The sequence below is a fragment of the Stigmatopora argus genome, chromosome 19 (assembly GCF_051989625.1).
Source record: "Stigmatopora argus isolate UIUO_Sarg chromosome 19, RoL_Sarg_1.0, whole genome shotgun sequence".
NCBI lineage: Eukaryota > Metazoa > Chordata > Actinopteri > Syngnathiformes > Syngnathidae > Stigmatopora > Stigmatopora argus.
Genome location: NC_135405.1, coordinates 12,331,277 through 12,357,373, shown reverse-complemented (window position 1 = coordinate 12,357,373; position 26,097 = coordinate 12,331,277). Strand labels below are relative to the sequence as shown.

The 26,097-nt window shown below is 40.5% G+C and overlaps 2 protein-coding genes across 3 annotated transcripts in view; both read right to left on the bottom strand.

The window, feature by feature from the left end:
* stx7l (syntaxin 7-like) overlaps window positions 1-26,097 on the bottom strand; it is a 53,694-nt gene that overhangs the window by 25,756 nt on the left and 1,841 nt on the right. Inside the window, exons 6-10 of one of the 2 annotated variants that reach the window (XR_013296754.1) lie at window positions 25,962-26,002; window positions 25,792-25,876; window positions 25,654-25,726; window positions 24,484-24,566; window positions 24,147-24,340 (exon numbers count right to left, since the gene is read on the bottom strand). Coding sequence is in view for 1 of the 2 variants with exons in the window: in XM_077586684.1 (XP_077442810.1) it covers window positions 24,245-24,340; window positions 24,484-24,566; window positions 25,654-25,726; window positions 25,792-25,876; window positions 25,962-26,002 (378 nt within the window). In the remaining variant the exon portion in view is untranslated. Of the gene's footprint in view, window positions 1-23,375; window positions 24,341-24,483; window positions 24,567-25,653; window positions 25,727-25,791; window positions 25,877-25,961; window positions 26,003-26,097 lie in introns of those variants that run through there. The other variant, XM_077586684.1, reaches the window with a different exon arrangement.
* On the bottom strand, window positions 851-13,265 carry ccn2a (cellular communication network factor 2a). The gene is made up of 10 exons (XM_077586678.1): window positions 13,179-13,265; window positions 11,766-11,927; window positions 8,309-8,388; window positions 7,577-7,645; window positions 6,190-6,444; window positions 4,613-4,885; window positions 4,316-4,532; window positions 3,190-3,444; window positions 2,886-3,097; window positions 851-1,880 (listed from the first exon to the last, which is right to left on the bottom strand). Exons 6-10 carry the CDS (start codon window positions 4,664-4,666, stop codon window positions 1,584-1,586), a joined length of 1,035 nt encoding a protein of 344 aa, XP_077442804.1. The 5' UTR covers window positions 4,667-4,885; window positions 6,190-6,444; window positions 7,577-7,645; window positions 8,309-8,388; window positions 11,766-11,927; window positions 13,179-13,265; the 3' UTR covers window positions 851-1,583.

Genomic DNA, 26,097 nt, shown 5'->3' with positions numbered 1-26,097 from the left:
TAAACTAGAAAGGAAATAAAAAATGATTTAAAGCCCCTAAAAATCATGAAAATGGAAGTCAGAGCCTTACCTGGCGAAACAAGTGATTGTGAAGAGGTGCCTCAGAGGCTCCGCCCACCTGTGAACAGCAAAAACAAGTGTGTTAAAGTGTTGTTAAAGAATGCATCAATAAATCATATCTTGTAAATCCACTTGTTTCCAAATCCTCTTTTCTAATTTCCAATCTGATTTATTTTACAATTACAAGCAAAAATGGTTTGAAAAAACTCAAATTGGTTGACAAGTTCAAAATAAATATCTATATTTAAGTTACTTTTGAACTATTCATATGATTATTTAATTTCTAAATGCTATGCCAACTTTTTTTTCCTGTTACAATATTTGAATGAGCAACAAAAATAACTATACACATGATCAAAAATTTTAAGAAAAAAAGACACAAACAACAGAGGGTGCTGTTATCCTATAAATCATATTTAAAAAGTTTTGCAGCGTTACCTTGTGGGTGCCTTGTGTACTGCATGTCATTAGTACATGGGGGGGGGTCTTTTTCCCTCAGGTCAAAGGTCAATTCGTCGACACACATTTGAACTTTTTTAAACCTGTAACACAAGAGTTTATTCCATTTTTATTAAGTGCTCATTTTAAGGGTATTCACTCAAAAATGATGATTATTGACGTTTAGTCTTCTGTCTATTAATTGTATTAATAGGCTATTTGAAGTGAGGTATTTTAATGTGGTGGCAAAAATAAGTTATTTATAGAAATGAAAACACCATTTGTTTGTTGTCAAGATAACTCAAGAACGAATAAAGGGATTCTGGCAAAAGAAAGAAAACTGGAATTTTTTTTTGTATCAAAAAATATAACCTTTTTATTTCCAGCTACAAGGCGAAACATGTAACAACAATCTGTCACACTGCTCAATAAAATATGAAAAAATACTGTCGTCTCAAGAAAAACAACCACAAAAACTATCGATACATTTCAGAAAAGAAAAAAAAAAAATTCGCCAAACAATGACGGCTCTTAAATTAACTTCCACTGTACAACTATATACAACATTTACACACTTTTTCATGGAATGAACTCATAACAATTCTTCCAGTTTTGTCTTATTTTTTTTAACTCTTTCTTTCCTCTCAGTGCCTTGGCCACGCCCACTCGAGTCTGGACGGAAACGCTGACCTTTGGACAAGCGAGCGCTAACGCTAATGCTAACATACACACACCCACACACACACAGTCAAACGTTTAGCTCGGGGGAGGGGTCGTTTCGCACCTCATTTAGAGGGGAGGTCAAAATAATACAGTTAAAAAAAAACGGACGGGGGAGGGGCTTGTTTTCCACAATATTATTAGTGCAGGAATCTGTCCCTCTTTGTCGGAAAAGTGCACCGAGTCGCACTCAAACGTCGCAAAAACCGGACCTAGCCGGCGCGTTAAACAAGGTTGGCGAATATGCGGGAGCTGCGAGATGTTGAGTTTGTTTTCAAGTGATGGAAAAGAAGAAAAAAACCCAAAAACCCAAACTAAAACCCAAAAGAAAGAAGCGAGGAAAAAGCCAGTGTGGCTGGAGCACCTCACGCCATGTCGCCCATCATTTTTTTGTAGTACATGGACTCGAAGATGTCGTTCTCGCCGGGGCAGTTGTGGTGGCAGGCGCACGATTTGATGAACATCATGTGCTTCTTCATCACCTGCCCGTCGGGGCACTTGAACTCCATGGGCAGGGTGGTGGTCCTGTGGGGGGTGCAGCAGCGGCCGTCCAGGCACACGCCGCAGAATTTGGGCCGGTAGGATTGGGTGGTGGTGCAGCCTGAGATTTCAAATTTCATGGCTTTGGATAGGCGGGGGGTGCGGATGCACTTTTTGCCTTTCTGATAAAAGGGAACAGGAGAAAAAAAGGAATTTGAGTACCAGTTCGGGGGGAAAACAACATTTGGCTTTCAGCTGCTTTTAGTATATTTTTCAGAGCAAAAAAAATGTTTTTTTCAGTGTATAAAAGTCATGGAATTTTGTATGATGACAATTAGGCTTTAGTCGAGTCAATGATGATGACAAAGCAAGCCTATGTCCGATTATTATTATTAGTAGTAGTATTATTACATTACATTTTGTTACATGGCCCTTAGCCTAGTGCTTTTTCTTGCCAAATAAATTGAATTGAATTGAATATTATTAGTATTCTTATTATTATTATTAGTATTATTATTAGTATTCTTATTATTATTAGTATTATTATTATTAGTATTATTCTTATTATTATTAGTAGTATTCTTATTAGTATTATTATTAGTATTCTTATTATTATTAGTATTATTCTTATTATTAGTATTCTTATTATTATTAGTATTCTTATTTGTATTCTTATTATTATTAGTATTCTTATTAGTATTCTTATTAGTATTCTTATTATTATTAGTATTATTCTTATTATTAGTATTATTCTTACTATTAGTATTCTTCTTATTATTAGTATTCTTCTTCTTATTAGTATTCTTCTTATTCCTATTCTTACTGTGTTCGATTTGATGAAATGTTTTATTTTATAAAGAAATAGCATGACTGTTTCATTTTAAAATGTATTCAATCAAATCGTATTGAATTTCAAATGTATTCTGTAATACAGGTAAACAATCAAATCGTATTTAATAATTAGTTGCTTTATATAGTCTATTTTTAGGAATAAAAAAAGTTCTTTTTGCTACAAATATCATTGGAATGTGTTTTGTTTTCATCAAAAACCTTACAGTTTTTCTTTGAAATAGTTTTCTATCCTACTTTTTTTTTAACAGACGCTTGCATTATATTTTTATCACCCAAATTTGTATTTAGCAACTGGAATTTAACTCCGATATTTTCAGTAGAGTGAGTAGACTTACTCGGATACTTTGCTCCAGGTGGGACTCGCAAGGTCGAACCATGCACAACCGAGTCTGCTTCTCCAGACGGCACTCGCGGTTATCGTTGGTGACCCGGGTGGAGATACCCAAGCCGCAGGTCTTAGAGCAAGCGCTCCACTCGGTAGTCTGGACCAAACAGTTCTCCCTCATCAGCGAGGGGTCGGGCCCGTACGTCTCCTCCTGGCGGTAAGCTAAAAGCGGGAATAAAAAACAAAAAAGGTCAGCCAAAAGTTCCCCCTCGAGGACCAGAGCGGGGCTCGAACCCGGAACCGTGGCGACTCACCGGGAAGGACGGAGCCCATGAAGCCGTTGGTGTGTCGCGGGGCATCGCAAACCCACTCCTCGCAGCACTTGCCAGGGATTTTGACCCGGCGGGGGGCCGGGCAGTCGGGGCTGGGGAGGCGCACGTCGATGGAGCAGAGGGGCACGCAGCCCACCGCTCCGTCCAAGCAAGTGCACTGGTATTTGCAGCTGCTCTGGAAGCTCTCGCCGCTCTTGTATACCGTGCCGCCGAACACGCAGGTGGCGCCCTCTCGTGCTGTGGAGGAGAAAGTGGGGACGTTAAATGGGATGACTGGCGAAATTGCGCAATGTCATGTAATGAAGAAAGTATAGTCATGTTTATTTGGCCCTTTCAGGAATACACTAAAATATTTTTGTTTTTTGGGGGGGAGAAGTAAAAAAAAAAACATTTAAAAGCATTTTTAGGAGGATAAAAGTCCCTAAGTGCAGTACTTTTCAGCAATATTCAACAAGACTATCTTTTCAGAAGATAGCAAATTATCTTTTCTAGTGATAAACAATAGTTGAAGTTGAAAAAAATCCTACAACATCCATAAAAGGACTTCTTGGGGAATATTAAATGAAATATTTTTTTGTCTTGATAGAAAGCTGAAACTTCACATTTTTGTTTTCTATTTAGCATAAAATGGAATATTTTTTGTCTTGATAGAAAGCTGAAAATTAACATTTTCTTTTCTATTTAGCATAATATGGAATTTTGTTTTTTGTTTCAATAGAAAGCTGAAACTTAACAGTTTCTTTTCTCTTTAGCATAAAATGCTATATTTTTTGTCTTGATAGAAAAAAGCTGAAACTTAACAGTTTCTTTTCTATTTAGCATAAAATGGAATATTTTTTGTCTCGATAGAAAGCTGAAACTTAACAGTTTCTTTTCTATTTAGCATAAAATGCGATTTTTTTGCCTTGATAGAAAGCTGAAACTTAACATTTTAGTTTTCTATTTAGCATAAAATGCCATATTTTGTCTTGATAGAAAGCTGAACCTTAAAAGTTTATTTTCTATTTAGCAAATTGCTACTTTAGGGTTTCTGGGAAGACCAACAAAGTGGCTTTTCTTTCACGTAAAGTACGTCAAGACGGTATTTTTGATGTTTTTTTTGTCTTACCTGTGCACACTCCGATGCGTCTGTTAACGGGCGATCCAAAGTCGCAGTAGAGTCCCTTGTGCGTGTCGCAGGCGTCCCGCTCGGTGCACAGCTCGCCCATCTGCTTGGCGCAAACCCGGCAGCACCCGCAGCCGTCCAGCACCAGGCTGACGCCGGGGGCGCACCTCGGCGGCGTGGCGGGGCACGAACAGCGCCCGTCGCAGTCCTGAGCTTGACCCTGCCGAGCCGCGAGCAATCCCACGTTAGCGAGGAGAACCGACGACAGAAGAAAAAGAAAAGAATCTGATCGAGTCTTACCAGGCTCCAGAGGAAGGCGCAGGCAAAGAAAAGCATATTCTTGGCGGCGGACATCTTGAAGGGGGCAAAAAATAAAGATGCTTGAAGTTGGCTTTTTCCTGGATCGGTTGGCCGGTAAAGTCTCGTTTCTCCGCTCGTCTTTTTGGGTGGGTGAGTGAAAGCTAGAGTTTAGCTCGAGTTGTTGCCGTTTCGGAGTCGCGCCGTCGACTTTATAGCGCTCGGCCCTCGGGGGCGGAGGGGGGGACGTCACCTCGGAGGGGAGGGAGGGAGGCCCTGGACAAACATGGACATACTTGGCATTCTTTCCTGGCTTCCTGACCCCCACTCCAGACATCCCACATTCCTGCCGTCTGAAGGAGGAGGAGGAGGAGGAGGAAGAGGAGGAGGGTGGCGAGCTGGCCAAACAACAGCGAGCTCACTCTCTCCGATTCTCGCTGGTGTGGAACGGGAAGTCTGCTCAGAGGAGGCCCGGCCGGGACCCCACACTGGGAATTCCTCAAGCCTTACTTCACAAACACAAAGTCTATAAATATTCATTTTTCTAAAGAGGCGGCACATGAAAAGGAATAAAGCGTTATGAATGAACAAGGAGGGGAAAATAGGAGAAAAAATACAAAGATGGACGCGTCATAGGAAGATGGCCGACGGCGGGATTCGCCGGCCGTTTTTAAGGGTCTGTCGGGAAAAATCGGAAAGTGGAAGAAGTTAGTGTGTGGCGAAAATGTTGACGTGCTTTTATTTTGGAGGCCTGAGGTGATGGAAGGTCAATTTGTTTGAGAGTTGTTGAATACTGTGAAGGTAATCAAGCAAATTGAACTTATTTGACGTGTATAGCTGTCAATGACAAAAATGATAATTGAACGTCAACATTCCCAATGTCCATCAAAAGTCAATTTTAGCCGATAATTCATTTTTCAGTGTCATTGACAGCTATACACGTCAAATAAGTTCAATTTGCTTGATTACCTTCACAGTAGTTTTTGTATTTGGGCACATTGGTGCTAAATGTGATCGCTTTTTTAATACTTTTGAAACATTTATGCTCGCCGCTAGCCTTTCCTAGCCTAAATAGATTGGACGTCTATCGCCGCAAATGGTCAGACGGCCTAACATGTTGTTTTTCCCCATCAAAAAGCACAAAGCGACATTAAATCAGTACGTTCGGTTCAAGCCGAACGTTCAAAACAGTTCTGTTTTTCATGTGATCGTCCCGCCGGCGAGCTTTTTAAGTGAAAAAGCAGGCGTAGGCGTCCGGGACGTACGGTACGGTACGATTACGCCGCCGCTATATTGCCGGGAATGACTCCCCTTGTTCTCTCCGCTCACCTGCCTAATGAGCTTTTGGTGTGACTTGAAAAAGAAGGAAAACCAGGTGCGGCGCGTACCCGGGCCAGATTTAAGTAGTACTTGAGGAAAAAGGCTAGACAGAGGTTTGTGTATTTTTTTGGACGGGCAGGGGGGAGATCACACACCAGGCTAGACTTATGAAAGGCAGCCCTGCTAGCACATCGGAAATGAGAGAGAAAGGGAGAGTGAGAGAGAGAGAGTGAAAGAGAGAGTGAAAAAAAAGCAAAAACCTGGAGCAGCAGGAATGTGCGAGGATAGCCAGCAGACAGACTTGTTACTATTTACAGGAAGTCTTGCCATATAAGGGCGTCTGAGCTTTTCCTAATAAGGAGATGTTCTCTCTTTCGGTGGAGGACAAAACCTCCTGTCAGTCAACTCGGAGTTATCGAACGGAAGCAGCTTGACTGGCCAGAGGATTCCGTCCAAAATATGTCGGTTGTTACGTGCCAACTTGGTGCTTAAGGGAATGACTTGAACTTGTTATTCTGTAAAATTAGGAGAATTGATGCGATTGTTAAAAAGTCAAGAGAATTATTCATTGGCTGCCATTAATGCTGATAAATAATGGTGAAAAACATTTTTTCAAATGTTAAAGCAATTTAAATCGCGACGTAATAAGCCTGCGAGTTTGCATAAATCGGCAAATACTGTTAAAATTGACTTTCAAAATAAAAACGTACCTTAAAAGGTCTTGTTTTTTAGGGAAAAAAATGTAGTGTATTGTAATTTGGACACATGTAACAATAGGAACAAGTTAAGTCAAATATTAAAATAATTTAAATCGTGACGTAATAAGCCTGCGAGTTTATTTGGCTAAATCGGGAAATACTGTCAAAACTGACTTTCAAAATAACACCGTACTTTAAAATGTCATGTTTTTTTAGGAGAAAAAAAACAATAAAATATTGTAATTTTGACACATGTAACAATAGGAGAAAGGTAAGTTAAGTCAAATGTTAAAATAATTTAAATCGCGACATAATAAGCCTATAAGTTTGCTCGGCTAAATCGGCAAATACTGTCAAAACTCTGACTTTCAAAATAAAACTGTACCGTAAAAGGTCATGTTTTTTTAGGAGGGAAAAAAAACATACAATAAAATATTTTGACACATGTAACAATAGGAGAAAGTTAAGCTATTATCCTAGAATGTTTTTATTTTGAAAGTCCGGCCCTGATGTTTTGACCTTGTAAGCGATAGACAAAATAGACATGGACGGATATCGCTGTCAACGAGGTCATTTTACAAAAAAACATTACCACGGTAAAAAGGTTGTTTCCATAGTTTCAGTGTTGTAAACCAAGTAAAATGGCTGCCCTTGTTTACGTATTGGGAAATGCTCTTTTTGTCCTTTGTAATACTTTTGGTATGAAACGCTGTCATTATTCTCTATTGAGTCATATTTGAGGGGGATGTCGGTCTGTAACTCATTACTCCAAATTGCACTATTGTCTGCGGTAAGCATTGATTTCCTATTTTATGATTCCTGGAATGGATGAAGCACTAAAACCAGTCTTTGGAATTCTAAAAAAGTTGAATTCCCATGTTTTGTTTGCTCATTAACACGAAACCAAACTCATTCCTTCTCTCTCAATAAGTGTAAAATAAACTCTCACCTGGGAAACATTCACAGAAACCTTCCCCGTTGAAAAAGCTTGGACGTGGATCGCCGTCAAGTGGCTAACCTGGAACAGAAAGAGGAACAACTTGAGGTAAGCACGTTTTTCTTCCTATTTTGGAAAATTGTTTGAGTGACAGCCCCTTTTTTTTAGGAATTTCTTGACCACAAGCGTGAGACCAGACATTACGGAGTAGTTTATAACATTTTATATTTCAACCGGTTTCAAGCATGCGAAAGGGATCAAATTATATCGGCAAAAAATATTATGATACGGTCTGTTTATGTGGCAGTTTTGCGGGCGGGGAGATCGTATGATTGATGAGGCAACCCGCTAAATACTTTTGCGGGATATTTTTCAGTTCTTGCGGGCCGCCGGGATCCAAAATACGTCACAAAGTCCAAATCGCAATGAAGTAGAAAAAAGTCTAAATCTGCGAAAGTCGTTGTTGGGTCTCGAAGTCGCGTGACATCACCGCGCCGACTAAATGTAGCCGGCAGGCGAGAAGTCGAAAGGCGGTGTCATGCCAGGAGTCGGTCCAAAAAGTGCGGCTCTTGTTCCCTGAGTAGGCGCTTCCATCACGCCACGCTAGCTGACGTGGTCGGCGACGGCGGCGGCGTCACAGAGGGGCCAGTGTGCGGGGCATTGCGAGGCGTTGAGCTCACGCTTGGCCGCCGGCAAAATGGCCGCTTTTCATTCGGCGGCGGCCTTCCTTTATCGACAACTGACCTACATTTGTCGACTTGAGATTGGAAGCTGTTTGCTGATTGGTGAGGCTTGAGCGGCGATGGACGTCCGATCCATGCGAACTGGGAGAGTGAAAAATACGATACAAATTTATGCCATAATAATTTTGTTCCGCGGGACAATTAAATTCAATTGTTTACAAGTTTGGACTGTGAAGTGTTAAAGAATCCAATTTTTAAAAAAAGAATACACTTTTTACAGCGGTAACATATACAACATACATATAGTACATATTAGTGCGCTAAAAAACATATTGTACATATGTCAACATGTGTTGATTTTAGGACTGCTACGATTAAGATGAATTATTTTGATCGAGTTATTGTTTTTAGACATTGTTTATCTGACAAATATATAATATATTATTTGTGTTGATTTTTTATAAGAAATAGTCTTTTTTCTGACACATGTACAGTAATTAATCAGCCTTGTGATGAATGCTAACATCTTTGAAAACAATATTCCTGTTCATAGTTAGATGGTATTCATAATTCAAGCCATCTAATGTCAACATTTTAGTCCGGCGTAAAAGATCGGCGACGAGTTGACGGTCAAAATAGCGGTTTGTGGCGGCCCCGGCTATATTTAGCGCCATTCCAGTTAATTTGCCCGCGCTGAGCTTTGACGGTCCTCGTTTCCAAAACATTTTTGTCACGTCAAAAGATAAATATTGACCTCGAACTATTCCCGCCGTGAGCGCAGACGACGACGTGGCCGTTTGCCGACGCGGCCTGCGACGGCGTGATATCATTTCCTTTTTGTCACGTATAAAATGAGCAATTTCACATGATTCGGGGGCGGTGGCGTGTTGAGGTCGAAGCGTGTTTATGTAAAGAAACGCGGCCAGTTATTTCCATTGCTTCCTATGGGAAAAATGTCATTTTTAGGTGAAAACAAATGGCGTGTCCTGGGACGAACTGTGCTGGTTCCACTGTCTAAGCGGCGAGACACACGCCGGCGCGTCTCCACATTCAAGCTGATTTTATCGGGCTATTGATGTCTGACATTAGCGGCCCCGGGAGGAATGTTTCCGCCGCCGCCGCCGTCGTCAACGCCGGGTCGAAATGGCTTTACCTTGCCTGGCGTCGTATTTTGGAACGCGGCCGGCTGGAAACAAGGTTTTTTATATAACGACACCGAACACTTGGGGTACATAATATCACGGCGCTAGTACTCTATTATTGTGTTGCTAGGTGGATTTTGTCATGCCGGCGGGCTCAAAATAAAGATTGGTAAATAGACGTCACGAAGCAGAGTGGCAACATGAGCGTAATGAGGTGTTTACAGATGGACGGTAGTATTGAAGACATGACGTCTAGATGGGTATTTGTTACTTTTTGTGAGTAGGTGGTGAATTTGAAGCAATAAAAAGATGATTTTACATCGGAATATCCTGTTTTTGGTGTTTTTTTTCAGAGGGTGGGAACGGATTAATTTGTATTTAGTTCATTTCTATGGGGAAATTTAATTTGAGATAAGAGTAAATTGACACTCGATCCCAGAATGCATTGAGCTCGTATCTCAAGGTATTACCGTACTAGCGACGATTGAATCGAATCGATAATCTGATTCGACTGGAGTGTCCTAAAGGTTTGGACGTCATTCGCCATCGCTGAAACGCAATACAGTAATCCCTCGAATATCGCGGTTAGTGTAGAGCAGATATAATCGAAAAATCGCAAAGTAGGGTCACCCCTATTATAACTTTTTTTTCAAGTGCTGAGTCCTCGTAGCAAGAGTGACTTCCGTTTACGAGTTTTAGCGTGTATTTTCACATTTTTATGAACTTTAAGAAAGAAAAAACATATTTTTTAATAGCGGAAAAAAACCGCAAAGTAGTGAATTTGCGATAAATGAAGACGCGATATTCGAGGGATAACTGTAATTTGATCTGGTTTGTCTGACAGTTGATGAGCCAGTCCAATCCGTCAATGGAACGCTGGGAGAATGGAAAGTAATAACAGAGGAGGTGTGGGGGGATTGGGGGGGTGGGGGGGCATGCGTAGAGTGATTGTTGAGGGAGGCTCGGGGCGGGGGGTGTTGGTGGGCAGATGAATTGTCAAGATGGAAAGCCAGTCTATTTAAAGGCTAGTCGGCTGGAAAAAAAAAAAGCAAAGTCCAGACTGGAAACAAGCGTGAGACCCCGGCCGTCCTTTTTTTCTTCTGGCGGCTGCGTTTTGAATTACGCGGCTTTAATGGGCCGCCATATATTACATACCTCGGCCTCACCGTTCCGCCGGGACATAACTTGGACGCCGGCTCGCATTTTTGGGTGCAACCCTTCCTCATTAATCATTTAGAGGGAAGCTCAGGGAGGCTTTTTTTGGTCGCTGGCTAACGAGGAAGGTGATATCGCTTACACCTACGCCTAGAACAAAGCGCCTTTGACCATTTCCTGATTGGAGTGTCTTTTAAAACCTGGCTCCAAAAATCGCTAATTCAATTTAAAAGTCACAGATTACTGTTGCTAGTTTTCACATGCTAGCAAATTTAATAATAACAGACTAGAAAACGATCCTCTAGTTAATATTCTACCTTGTGTGCTGAGCCTTATCCAAAAATTATGTAATAAACAATCCACGGGGGGGCTTTTACGTCATAAAACGATGCATTCCCGCTAAGGCGCAACAAAAGGGCGCTTGAGCCGCTAAAGGCCGCCTGGAAACTTTTGTTTGAGTGTTTGCGTTGACGACAGTTTCGACAAACGCCAACGCGTCAGGTGGTCTTCGCCGTGTGGGTCCCGGATGGACTCGTTGCCTGGTCCACTGACCTTTTTTTTTTTCCAGCTTTCTAAACTTAGATGACTTCCTCTACGGGACCTCACACATGCAAAAAAAAAAACATTGGAATGTTCTGCTGTTTTTGAACTTAAACATGCAAAAGCAGGTCATTGGCTATATATGACCCAACTGGGTTTCTAATTATAGATTATGTTTGATCCCACACACGACGTTAACGATTCAGGTATGCTATTTTCTGCAAGGGGGAATGATGGAAATAGAGATGTGGTTTAGTTTTTGTGGAATTGTTTTGGTTTTTAGCGGCAAAGGATGACCTGGGAGGAATGTTTGGTTGTCTTTTGTTGCTATTGATAGGCAGGGATGTCCAATTTATTTGAAGGGGGAAAGGCTGGCGGGATTAGACGTCTATTGACGATGCTAACGAGTGACTATGGTATTGTTGACAATTTTTTTAGATGAAATGGGGAGGCATTTGGACGAGATAAGCGTTTTTAAATGTAGTGAAGACGTTTAAATAAGGTATAATAAGTTGATAGAAATGTAAAAATAGCCTAAAAATTTATTTTAAATTTGGGAAAATAATTAAATAATTTTTAGAATTATTAGAAAGCAACACGCAGTAGGATTTAATAGAAATACTTATTAGAAAATATTTAAATTAAACGTATCATGACAAAAATGCTGAAAAATTATCTTACCTGATGGTGTAGTGGGTCACCCATCTGACTTTGGTGTGGGCATTCGGAGGATCGATTCCCGCTTGGTGGCGGTGGGATTGTGAGGGCGAATAGTTGTCTGGCGACCAGTCTTGGGTGTAGTCTTCTTTTCGCCCCAAGTCTTTTGAGACAGGCTCCAGCACCCTGTCCAGGAAAAGCAGTGTTAAAAATTAGTGAATTAATTACTCATTGGATAATTTAACAAAACTAAAGAGACCTGACAAATAATGGCTAATTTACATGTTTTAACTTAAAATAACTCCCAGGTCAAATTCAATTGGACGCCTAGAACCGTCTACGGCAGGCAAATGAGTTCAACCTTTTTATGTGGGTCAACCGACCAAAATATCTTTGACAGCTATTTTATATGCGTTTACCCCGCGACCAATCCCAGAGCCTTTTTTAAAAACCATTCTCCAACTATTTACCAATCCAAATCAGGATTGTCGTTATTTACCTCGTGGCGATCTGGCCGGCGTCCTAGCACACCGCGGTTTGAACCCAACGCTCGCCCCTATTAGCCTGGCGCGCGCGACTGGGCTAATTAGCTTCCTGTTCCCGCCATGGATGAAAACACGGCCTTTAATCACTGGAGTTTTGTCTCAGTCGCCGCCAAAGTCAATGTTGACCCAGAAGCGGCCTGTTTTTGCGCGGGTATTTCCGCTCTGCGCTTTTACCTTTTGCGTTCCACAGAAATCAAACGTGGCTTTTTTGTCCGTTTCCGGCGTTTAGTTTTTCACATCCGAGGTCCAACATGGCTTTTTGAGCGGCCCGCAAATATACATCAAATTCACACTATAAAATTCAAATGACAATATCGGTCGAGAATATCATGAATATTATAGAGATAATAAATATATACACAACTTACAGTGTTAGCTTTGCCTTATGACGTAAAAAAGCCGATTTAATGCGAGTGTTTGCGTGAGGGAGAAGGCCACGGCGTGAATGAAACTCATATCTCAAGGTCTTAAAAGGTAAATATAGCGTGAAAGTACATGGAAGCATTTCAGCAAAAGTGCAAACGCCTTGCACGGGTTCCCATGCTACGTTATAATTCGTTCCAGATACAGTACGTTGGCGTTTTTTTTTTTTTTTTTTTTTTTTTTTGCACCGTGCCTAAAAAACGGACCCCTCCCTGTCTGGGCCTTTCCCTCGTCCAAGTGCGAGCCGCAAGGCCAAACAACGCCGCTGGGCCCGGGCCGCCACCCCAAGGTCGAGGCGGGTCATTTGGGCACGGGTGGATTCCCCATCGAGGTGAGGAGGAAGCGATGACGCAGGACGCCGTCCTCGGTCGGCTGGCTGTCAAGAGTTTCGCACGCCTCTCCGACCCGCAGGGCGCTCCCGACATGAGATAATATATCGTACCCGGGTGATAAACGAGCGGACGCTGACCCATTTTGCCCATTTGGCCGTGTTGGATGATCTTCGGGGGCGGGTTCCATTTCCCTTGGGAATCCATCGGTGGATGTGGAAGAGGAGACTGCCAGAAGGGAAACAAAACACATGAAAACTTAGTTATTGTCAGTGTTTAAATTATGAAAATATCATTGAATATGCCCCGCACAACAAGCTTGAGTACAGTCTGACTTAAACAGTGTTTCTCCATTAGCTGAGGGCTCAAAAGTTGAAATCAAAATGTATAATTTCAGGATTGCTCAATTGACAAAGGCTGAAAAATATTTACTCATTTAAAAAGAAAAAGCTATAGTATCAGAAATAAGTGTGTATCGGCAAATATCTGGATTTCTACCGTCCTGATTATATCGAGGTTTTCAAAAAATCATGAGCTGTCAGTAGGAAAACCTGTTGGATAATTGGCTAGTGTCAATTATAAATTGGATTGGATTGGATAACTTTATTCATCCCGTATTCGGGAAATTTCGTTGTCAAATTGCGGAAATTTCGGTCAGAATACAGACAGTAAAAGACATTTTAGATATAAATAATAGCGTTGCTGAAATATATGTATATGTATATATGTATATGTATATATATATATATATATATATATATATATATACACACATACACACACGTGTACATACACACATATATACATACACATATATAAGCACATATATACATACATACACATAGATGTACATGCATGCATACGGTAAGTCTTAACACTCAGCCATTTGTTTTGTTAAAGAGCCTGACAGCTGATGGGAGGAAGGATCTGCGGAAGCGCGCTCCTTCCTGCAATGAGGGTGCAGCAGTCTATTGCTGAAAGAGCTTTGGAGGGACTCCACCAGACTCATGCAGGGGGTGGGAGGTGCTGTCCATGATGGACATCATCCTGGTCAGCATCCTCCACTCTCCCACTTCCTCCACAGAGTCCAAAAGACAGCCCAGAACAGAGCATAATGCATAAAAAGTCTGAGAAGGAGGCTTCTGGAAACAAGCCACACTTTGGCGGAACACCCGCACGTCAAAAAATTTGACAGACAAGGCGTTACATTCACGCCGCATCACACAACACCTTTGCGTTGCGTAACGCTCACCCTGCACATTTGCTTAGTTGTGTACCTAAATAAACCTAAAGGAGCTTAAGGGTGTGTAAACTTTTCCTAAAAGGGCCCCTATATATTTTTGCCCCATGGCAAAAGGAATGCAATTAATCAAAATCGCAAAGTAGGTAATAATTAATAGCAGAATAAAAAATAGTGATAAGTGAAGTCGCGCTAATCGAGGGATTACTGTAGTGAACTTGAAAACAAATTGTACATCTATTTTTGTTCCCACAAACATGGCTTCCAACAGAATCGTCTATCAACACCGAAACCCGGTGGCTCGCCGTCACGCTCGGATGGACTGAATGAAAACATGGCGAGCGTGCCAGAATTAAAAAGGCCTCCCGGCCCCGGCCAAAGTCAACACCCATTCCGAAGCGCCGCTTAAATGACACGACGTCCGACCGATTGCTGACACTTGGACATTTCTCCCCCCGCCGTGACACGTTTCTAACCCTTAACTGTTCCTTTTCCAGTAAGCCGAGGAAATGCCTTCTCTGGGCCCGGCCCGGCCCGGGGTAACGCCACATATAAAGGCGACCCCTTTTTTGGGCGATCGGGCCCACGTGAAAAGCCAACGTCCTCCCGCCGCACCTGCATAAACATTAACGGCCGCCCTGCCATTCGCATGAAAGCAAACAGACCTGAGAGGACTTACCGTGAGAAGAGCAGAATATGCGCCACCACAAAAAAAAATGAGTACAAGAGCGGCCTTTTCAATTTGAAACGGAGTTCGTGTGAAAAGTGGGTTTTCCAAGAATAATCCGGACTGCCAGTCCAAATGGATTGGACGTTTAAGGACGTCAATGGGATGGAGTGAGGCTGAAATATTGTTGCAGGAATTTGAAAAAATGGGGTGAGATGAGGGCAGGAGCTAAAAAATAAATAAAAATCACTCAGTTGGAATGTAGAAATGATTATAAAAGGTAGGAAATGTTGAACTAAAACATAAAAAGTATGGGGATTATATGATATGAATGATAAAAGGGCCATTTATTAAGAAAATTACAAACATAGTGGTGATGGTAGAGGATAATTTTGTCTAACCTAATGACCAAGCATGAAAATATATGGCTAAAGCAAGTAAAAAATGTGAAATATGTGAGCAATTATTCTGAAAGACACTTGTACATTTAATGAAAATTTAACAAAATAAGTGAATACATAGAAAATGTTAACAAATCATTTTTAAAAACCATACAATTTTGTCTAACCTAATGACCAAGCATAAAAATATATGGTAAATAAGTAAAAAGTGTGAAATATGTGAGCAATTATTCCGAAAGACACTTGTACATTTAATGAAAATGTAACTAAATAAGTGAATACATAGAAAATGTTAACTAAACATTTTTAAAAACCATTCAATTTTGTCTAACCTAACGCCAAGCATGAAAATATATGGCTAAAGCAAGTAAAAAATGTGAAATGTGAGCAAATATTCTGAAAGAAACTAGTAAATTTAATGATAATGTAACTAAATAAGTGAATACATAGAAAATGTTTAAAAAAACAAATCAAAACAATGAACGCCAGAGCTACGTTTGAGAACTTAGGCACAATCTACAGTAAGAATTGGAATGTATATAAACCAGATCGGACGTCAATGGCAGCGTAATAGTTAATGAAGCTTGTCCAGTCAGCAACGATGGCCTTAAGGAGATTTACCAAACGTCAGATAAGCCGATTTCCTCGAAGCCACGCCAGGGCCCGAAACAACAAACGGTATTTTTTTCACTTTGGGAAAGTTGCCAAAATAGAAGCACGAGACCACTTGGGACTCGATCCCGGGTCCCTCCCACTTTGGAGCATCACAAACCATCCATTGAGGCCGTGGAAATCCTCGGCCAATCGGCGTCGGTATAAACGAGGTGCGCAGATGTACGGGAGCGCAAATTGGGCACGCTTGGACTTTAAAGCGAGTCAACTTTGGCCCTTGGCTGACGCTCAATGAGGCGCACTGTTTCTGCATGGCGGTAAACACACGTGACACGTATGATGTGCTGGATTGGACGAGGTCAAATTCACATGTGCATTCATACACCTGTTGCTCTTCATGAAAAAAGAATGACAGCTTTGTGGGATTTAGAATTATATTTTATGTACTTTCAGGAAATATTTTTATTTAAAAATGTTTTTTTTTCTGATTTAAAAACATTTTATTTGTTTTTAAAGGTGTATTCTTTTTTTAAATGTTGCCTGTTTCTCTTCATGCAAAATAATAAAAGTTTTGGGGGATTTAGAATTATTTTTAATGTACTTTTGCTAAATACATTTAAAAATGGGGTGGTGGTGTTTTTTTTCCTAATTTAAAAATATATATTATTAGTTTTTTAAGGTGTATTGTTTTTAAAATTTTGCTTGTTACTCTTAATGCAAAAGAATGGCAGCTTTGTGGGATTTAGATTATTTAGAATTATTTTTAATGTACTTACGCAAAATATTTTCATTTAAAAATGGCGAAAAAATGTTTTTTCCTAATTTAAAAATATATTAAAAATATATATTATTAGTTTTTTAAGGTGTATTCTTTTTAAAATGTTGCTTGTTACTCTTAATGCAAAAGGATGGCAGCTTTGTGGGATTTAGATTATTTAGAATTATTTTTAATGTACTTTCGCAAAATATTTTCATTTAAGAATGGCGAGAAAATGTTTTTCCTTATTTAAAGATATTTATTTTTAAGTTGTATTCTATTTAAAATGTTGTTTTTAAATACAATTTAGTCCTTTTTAAGTGTTTTTGAAAAAAAAAAAAAAGATACATTTTTCATTTTTATTTCATTCTATTACTGTAAATCCAATCCAAGAATTTTGACAGGGTTAACTCAGAGGTTGCCATTGACGGTAATCGATTGTAGGCTGTTTTAGGAGCTTATTAATGTTCGCTAAATACGTGACATTATTAACTTTCAGTGACTTGTTTAGACCCGTAACACTAACGCAAAATAATAGTGTTCACGTGCCCTTAGTATCCTCGACCCCATTCCGCTAGCTCTTTTTCTTGCTCTCAAAAATGTAAAAAAAAAGAAGAAATAATTTAGCCAAAAGCAAATATGTCCGAAAACACTGTTCCACTTGAAGAAACGGGGAATTACGCAATCACTCTAATGCTTTTGGACAGCCTGACGGTTTTAGGTTATGCTGACAGATGGTTAACATCACAGTCGGGAAAGAGGAAATGTTTGCTATCCACAAAATGGAAATAAAGAATCATGTCTGCACGCGTCGGGACTTTAACGTCGACTGCGACGGTCGCCAACCGGCGTTTCCATTCGCGGTTGGCGTGACATTTCGTAGCTCGCTTGGGCCTCGCGTTATATAATTTATATTTAAAAAAAAGCTAACTGGACGCGGGACCTCAATCGTTTGACTGTGGCTGGCTTTTTCTCGCCGATGAGGGGCGGCGTTGTTGGCGTGGGGCTCGCTCAGACCGGTCCGAACCGGCGCATCAAACGATATTTTTAATCAAGCGGTCAGAAAGCTATTGCGCAAACATTCTAAAGTAGCTTAGGTCAACAAGCGCGGCAGAGGCGGCGTTCCGTTGGCCCGGAGCGGCGCCGAACAGGCCCCTCTTTGTGTCGGCGTCCGGCGGGCCTCGCGCCACGCCGCGGCGCTCAGGAATCCTGTTTGTTTTCTTTCAAATTTCTCCGCCCGGCCTTCGCTCGCGCCGCGTTTTAAGAGGCGCGCATCTGTGTTAGCAACAGTGGCGTTCATTGAGCGGGCGCAGGGCGGCGGCGGCGGCCTAAACGTTGACAAGCTTTTAAAGTGGCGTGCTGGACTTTTTAGCCCGTGTGCATCTCGCCGCTTGTTTACGCGGCGGACATGTTGCAAAAAACAAGATGAAAGAAGTGCGATCAAAGCACAATGGGGTCGTTTTTGGTGGGCGCTTTTACGTGGCGAGGGGCGCTCTCGGTGAAAATACACTTTACTCATTTTTCCCGGCGCGGACAAAAAACAGATGTCAGCGGGTGTTTGCGGCTTTTTTTTCTGTCAGATGGGAAAGAAGGGTTTTTGTTGAGTTTGTCGACAAACGGAGGGTCGAATCAGACGTAAAATAATATTTTAGCGGTGCCAAGGCCGACGTGAGGGGGGGAACAAACCTGCTAAAAACCGCCCAGCGCCGCCATGAAAGAGCAAAAACGGTGAAATCGAGATAATGGAATGTTGAAGACACTTTTTATTCTAACCTTGAAATGTTTTTTTGAGTGAAAGTCAGTCAGGAATGCGCAAAAAAAAAAGTGTGCCTGTGGATGTGTGCTTGGCAAATAGAAGGGTATATTAAGGTGGCTCGATATTAAAAGCTTTGTTTCATGTGGTCGTGGTTTTGAATTTAAAGAGTGTGACTTGACCAGGTGCTGTTTAAGATGGTTTGACTAGTTTTTTTTTAAGTTTTTTTACTGGAATAAACAAAATGCGAACACTCGCTAAGCATTACCAGAAATGGTGTTGACACAAATGGCGTGCATTCGTTAAACTTACCATAAGTAAATAGATTGAAACTACCGTCCTCTAAAATCAACTCTATTCATTTGGATTTTTTCTTGCTTCTCATGCCACTTAATTTATGGGCTGCCATTGACGTCCAATTCATTTTAAATCAGAGTACCGACGCCGACTGATTATGTATAGCGACGCCGATGTCCAATTTACGGTTGAAAATAGGCTGCATTCCTGTTTCAAGCTATGCCACTTTTATTTATATTTAGTTTCAAAAGCACTAAATTCTTCCATTCAAACACCACTGCCAACTATTCTCTTTTCCTTTTGTTCACATTGACATCCGTCCATACCAAGTCGAGAACTTTGGCCAGAAGCCGCGTCCTAAAACCATCCCGACAGCCCGCGAGAATCGGAAAAATGTCGTCCGAGCTTCCACCTGGCGTGACGAACATCTCACGTCGGCGCGAGTAAACGCCGCTTTCTGGCCCCGCCTTCCAGCGTCCTGTTTGCTCGCCTCTGCCCTTCCGTTCTTAGCCTTTGACCTGACTGAAAACTTTTTTTAAAGCTTTGTCAAACTCTCTCGACAGACTATTCAGACCAGACAAAAAAATAGGACTAGTAACGTCAACTACGGTTCTACGTCAGAGTATTTTGTTTATGTCTGCACCCAATAGCGGTACAGCTAATTTAGCCCAATCAGCTGCTAAGCACTTGACATAGTGCTATTATCAAGTATTAGCATAAATCTTTAGACCGATTATAATTTGATGTACGTGTTCCGAAAGATAGGATTTCCCGAGTTACGAAACAGATTGTAAAATACCGCATTAAGATTGTAAATAAGTACCAGTTTAATGACGTAATATTAAGATTAGTTGGCAACTTGTTCCGGTAACCCGCCTCCTGCCCTGGAGGATAGGTTCCTGCACCCCCTGACAGTCGGTAGGCAGTTGAATGGAAGAATTAGAAAAAAATTTCTCGTAATAATGTCGTAACATTACAACTTTTTCCCTCATACTATTACTATGACTTTATTATTGTAATACTATAACGTGCCACAGTGCTATTTTTTTTAACCATTTGTTTAGCATGAATTTAGCATCCTAAATGACTGTAAAACTTCGGATTGGTGCCTTTGCCATCAATTTTTTTGAAAGTTGCATAAAAATAAAAATAAAAATGGACCAAACACTGCTGGGTTATTACAGCCTACGCTTTACGGACATGAAATGTAGTGTTTGTACCTTTACGTGTGGTCTGGCCACATCCTTATGCGGCCACCTCGGAGCTACCGCCTTGGTTCTTTTCCCACCAACGGCGAGGTCGGTTACGCCGCTCGTGGCGTCACGCGAGGTCTCTTCGCCATTCTTCTCCACGGTAACGCTGCTCCCTGCAAACACACCGTAGTTGTTTGAACCCGGATGGCGTTTCTATGGGTCGGAAGACCTTTTGTGGCTACGTTGACGCAAATGGAGGACAAGGCCAGAGATGGGGTTAAAAAATTGAGCCGGAAACGAGGATTGGAGGAGATTATAAAAGGGGATTGGGATTTGAAAGACGAGTTTTTCCCAATTTGGGGGTGATGCTGAAAGCCTGAGAAAGTAATGAGATGGGATTAGTGTCAATAGGGGAGGGTGGAAATAGAAATTTGGGGAACAAAGGTTTTTGTTTTAAATAGTCAAAACGTCCCTTTGAATAAACTCTAACCTCAGAAACTTTCACTGTGAATTTCAATGCATTTATCACAATTGACGCCAACGGGCTAACAAATTACAATCATTTTATTATTTCCAAAGGTCCTGAATGCACCATTTGGGCAAAAATTAGCCAGGTGTAAATAGTCAAAATGTACCTTTGAATAAACTCATCTCAGAAACTTTCACTGTGAATTTCAATGCATTTATCACAATAGATGCCAACGGGCTAGCAAATTACAATCATTTTATTATTTCCAAAGGTCCTGAATGCGCCATTTTAGCCAAAATTGGCCAACTTCCTGTTTAACACCTGATGCATGTTCACTGGATTCCTTGTCCAAAACTGACCGCTAACTTTTAGATGTTCTACAAGTATACACAAGGGGTGCTTTGCCTCAAATGTGTCACTTTGAAGTGGCTAGAACATCCAGCCGCGTACAGCTACCTACCCGGTCAACTTCCTGGTGAGAAAAACATCAATATTTACCAAAATAAGAGGAACACGAGCTTCTGAAGCGCAACGGACGAAGCCACAAAGCCGTAGCGGCCTTCGACGTGTTTAACTTTGCGGACTTGGCCAGCTGGAGCTCATCTTTATTTATGAGCAAATATTTCTTCTGGGAAAGAGCGAGTACATGACAGCAAAAACATTTTTTAAGTCAAAGGTGGCATTCCTTGGCCGCCATCAGGAATTCGGCTGACGCGAGCGAGAACAACAAAATATGCGGTGATACAATTGGGATTTGATGCGTTGGCAAGCTGCTGAGCTAATGGAAGAAACGCATGTTAAGGCTTTCCGAAGGGCTTCGTTAATAACGGCTAAAAATAGGACGGACATCTGGAGACTTGGTTACAAATGTTGGCAGCGGGAAATTCTAGGGGAAGATGAAAGGAGACTATTAGAATACTAAGTCCAAAAGTATTTGGGAGGAAAGTTAAGTTGAAGTGTTTGAGACGAGAAAAAAGATGTCAAAAGTTCTGGTTTAAGAAGACAAGAAATGGCAATAGTAAGATTCAATTATTAAAAGTATGTGTATTTTTTGTACACAAACAAGCAGTGTTTAAGTAATACATAAGGTAGTGGTAAGTAAGGTAGTATTTTCTTCAGGGAAATTATGTAATACAATTATCATGAACTGTCTTTATTTAACTTAAAAAAAAGAAGCTAGGTATCAAGAGGCTATTTTTTTTTTAATTGTCACCTGCTACCATGAGAAAGATAGAGTAGTAGCATACAAGTATAAAGGCATAATTATGATAAAAAGTGATGCGTATTGAGAACAACACAAAAAAAATACATAAAATTTTGCAGTATTATAGGTTGGTTTTTTTGTAAAAATATGTACTGCCCAAACAACATCTTAAATGAGTATTTTTCTTTTTATACAAGTATAAAGGCGTAATTATGCTAAAATCTAATGTGTATTGAGAACAACACAGAAAACATATATAAAATTTTGCTGTATTATAGGTTGTTGTTTTTTGCAAAAATATGTACTGTCCAAACAACATCTTAAATGAGTATTTTTCTTTTTATACAAGTATAAAGGCGTAATTATGCTAAAATCTAGTGTGTATTGAGAACAACACAGAATAAAAATATAACATTTAGCAGTATTATAGGTTGGGGTTTTTTGTAAAAATATGCACTGTCCAAATAACGTCTTAAATGACTATTTTTCTTTTTTTAAAACGGTTGTGCCCTTTTTTTTAAAAAATCATTCATCAAATTGCGGTCATGAAAATGATGGACATCCTACAAGTACAGTAGCTTCCATTGTAGCATGTTGTCAATCAACCACTGCCCCCTACTGGCAGCCATAACCACCTACTTCAGGGTTTTGTACCTCCTCTGAACTTAGTCCAATACATCACGTAGCATAACATTGACACAGTGCGCATAAACTCCACAGAAGCCGTGTATTTACAAGACTAAAATGTCTTCAAAGTGCTACCTCGACTTCTGACATGACCTCAGCAAAGAAAAGTTGACTTTGCCTTTTTCATGGAAATTCATGTTTCCTTCACTTTCGTGCCTATGATTCATCATCTCGCTACTAAACGCCACTTCTGTGCTTCTATAACCACGTGACGGGGATATAGACGTCCAATCCATTCCGACTGGAATGAAGTCCAAACGGATTGGACGGCTGATAAGCTAGGGAAAAGAAATATTACCGTTTTTTTTGGCTCGCTGACGTCACGCCGAATTTCCCTTCGGCCTTCGCTTTGGTCTTTCCAGAGCAGAAAATGGAATCCTTTACAAAGAGTGACGATTTTAGAGCACTTTTAATTGGAAACGGACAATTAACGTCAGTCAAAAACAGCTCACCTGGAAAACACATCGTCGGAAAAACACGGCGTCTTTAGCGGGGAACTGCAACATTCCGTAAGAACCGACCGCCGCATCTCCCGCCGGGCCAGATGATGTATTCGCACCCGTACGTCCAAAGCTTCTTCCACCAAAAAGTCTCTCCTCCTGCCAAGGCAACATTTTCCTACTGCATGTCAGCAATCTGTTACTTCCACTTCTGCGCCGGCCAAGTCTGCAACGATTCGTTTACGAGTGCTCCTGATCTCATCCCGCGTCACGGCGTTGCGTTCCCAGCGCCGCCAAAGTGACGTCCTCGGTTCCCAAGACTCGTTTTAATTGGCGTATAAAAAATTGGTGTGGTTGGAGCGCTCGCGTGATTATTAATGTGCAAACCGTGTGTAAGGCTATATGATCGCCCCGCTTGGATATTATGTGTCGCTGACTACAGCAGTTCTTGGAAGGAGGAATGCTGAGTGGACAAGATTGACATATTTATATAACATTTGACACTGAATGTGTCTGCACATGCAAATGTAGTGACAAAATAAAAAGGAATTACCTTAGCATATTATTCTCCCACTCTCCAGTCTCTCACGTCTCGCTCCAAAAATGAGTCATGTCACTGTGATAAGGTGCATTTATTAAACTTAGAACATGGGAGAGGCAGCAAAACGGTCATTGACAGTAACAAAAAATAACAAACAGGCATTTTGATCTGTCCTCTTCATTGAGATTTTCATGGCTAAGTGCTTGTAGCTTCCTTCATATCAGTAAGAAAACGTATCTTCTTGTTAGCGGCTGATCTCAAAATTTTCTGTTTAAAAAGTCATTTGGACACAAAAGCACATGCTTGGCTAATTTAAAAAAATAATATTGTAGATAGAACGGTGCTTTGGGCTGATTTGTGGAGTCATTGCAGCAACGGTGAGTATTGTACGACAACATTAAGTACACCTGCCTGTTCTTAAGCACAATGTCGGTGAGGTAAGCATTATATTCCGTCTTGTACCTTAAATGTAAAATGGCAAAAGTTTTTTTTCTAGTAGAATTCATGATGAACCCTCGATCCCAGAACTGCGAGGCCGACGCGCTAACCGCTCGGTCACCGGGCCTCGTGGTTACATATATTTTTATATATTATTAATCATGATTTTTGTAATAGAAAAAATACCATTCCAAATGAATAGAATGTTAATAAAAACCAACTGTATACAATTCAAATGACAGAGTTATGGGCCCAAATAGCAGCCTAAAGTCGATTTGTTTTACAGTTTTTAACTCATTGCCTGCCATTGATCAATGGACGTCCAATCCATTTTTAGAGTCAAAATGGATTGGACATCCAGGACCGTCAATGACAGGCAAAGAGTATCCCAGAAAAATTTAATTGGAGTGTGTGTGTGTATACCTAATAATGTGGCGGTCAAGCTTTTAACATTTCTTGGCAGCAGGACACCGAGTGTTTGAAGTGGGGACGAAGACGAGGGGGGTCTCACTGCCGGGAGGCGCCCCAGATGACGAGGGCCACCACCACGGCGACCAGGACCAACACTATAATCAGGATGCAGATCTTCTTCCGCGAACTCCGCTTAGAGAGAAAAGAAGATATCAAGTCAGGTTGAGGTCGAAAGAGGAGTTCCAGGGGCCAGGTTGAATTTATGTAATGGTTTTTTTTTGCTCTCAGAACGCCTCTCGTTCAATTTTTTGGGGTCAATTGCTTATCTCTTTTACCTGATAGTCGGCTGCGCGCGCCAGTTGCTGCGTGGCACTCTGGACGTTCACTTCTGCACTCTCCACGTTGGCCTCTATACTATCTGCAAGTACAGGCAGTCTATTTGTTTAAGAGATATTGTGGCTCTTTTTGGGGTTTATTAAGAGTAAATGCTATGTCATTTATGTGACTTATATTTTTGGTTTTGTAGAAGTTATGTATTCGGTCCTAATGTCTGTTTGAGTTTGAGATAACAAATTGAGGGATGATTATGAAGGGTGTTGTATGTTTGGTGTAATGAGGTCAAAGGTCAGGAAAGGAATTTCCCAATAATATTTATTTGGATTATACAAAAAATACTAAATAATTATTTTTTTTGCATTTATTGTAATTTTTTTTTTAAACTTTGCATGTACTCATGTATAATGCATGCCTTCAATATTCCCTCCAGCAAAATGTCATTTTTTTGTGTTTTTTTAATCCAGTAAATTGTCCATAGCTATGAACGCAAGTGTGGGTAATTTTTGTTTAGGTTTTCCCTGCAAAGGATGGACTTTGCTCAAGCTTTGCGTGGATAGAAAGGCTCCACTTTGGGGTTATACTAATGCACACTGCTTTGGCATGTGACAGCCAAGGTTATTATAGTGTATGTTCTATATCAAATAAGCAATACAAATAAGATTTGTTTAAAAAAAATCTGTATGCATGTACTCTTATCTAATACAGGGGTGTCAGATTCGGGTTGGTTCGCGGGCCGCGTTAACATCAACTCGATTACATGTGGGCCGGACCATTTTAGATACAATATTTAGATTTTTTTAATAAATGGATTAAAATAACTGGATTAAAAGCCATGAATATTCGTTTTTTTATAGATCTAAAACAATGTTTATTTTAGTTTTTTTATTATATATTTTTAGATTTTACAAAATTATTTTTGAACTAAAAACACAGAAAAAAATGATTAAAAAAATTACAATTATTGATTTAAAAGGGGGTAAAAATCAGGAAATTTAATATACATCTATACTCTTCATTTTAATTTGATCCTAAAACAGAAAGTTGGCACTCATGATTTACTTTCCCGGGCCAGATTTGGCCCCCGGGCCGCCACTTTGACACATGTGATCTAATACAATGAGTGTTTTGAAATGCTTATTTAACCACGGGCTATTTTTGGAAAAGCTTACCAATCATTTCGCCCTGTTCGTGAACCATCATTCCCAAATCCTTGAAAATGTCATTGACGTCAGTGATGTCAGACTGGAAGCAACAAACACATAGTTTAGTGCTCAAAAACATCAATCTGTTTGACGCGAGTTCCATACCTCCAGCTGTTGGATTGCCAACTCTCTCTCTTGAATCAACCGCAGATCATCTTCGCTGACGGCCTCGGCCTGTATCTGCACGTCACTGTAGCGACAAATACCCGACGATTAGCGACAAAATATAAAATGATAGGAAAAAATTATATATTCAAAAAAAATAATTGCACTACCTTTGAAAAGGGGTGACATGATAGCTTTCAGGCTGTCCACCCTACAGTAAAAAGATCAAAAATGTGATCAAAAGCAAACTTTTTTTTCGTTTTTTTTGTTATTCCTTTACTTCCCTATTAATTTACATTGCTGATT

Bases quoted from the DNA above. Each gene is read 5' to 3' on its own strand.
- ccn2a (XM_077586678.1), bottom strand. From the start codon at position 4,666: ATGTCCGCCGCCAAGAATATGCTTTTCTTTGCCTGCGCCTTCCTCTGG. The intron at 4,533-4,612 runs GTAAGACTCGAT...GCGGCTCGGCAG, and splicing joins GCGCCTTCCTCTGGAGCCTG to GGTCAAGCTCAGGACTGCGA. The intron at 3,098-3,189 runs GTGAGTCGCCAC...TCCCGCTTTTAG, and splicing joins CATGGGCTCCGTCCTTCCCG to CTTACCGCCAGGAGGAGACG.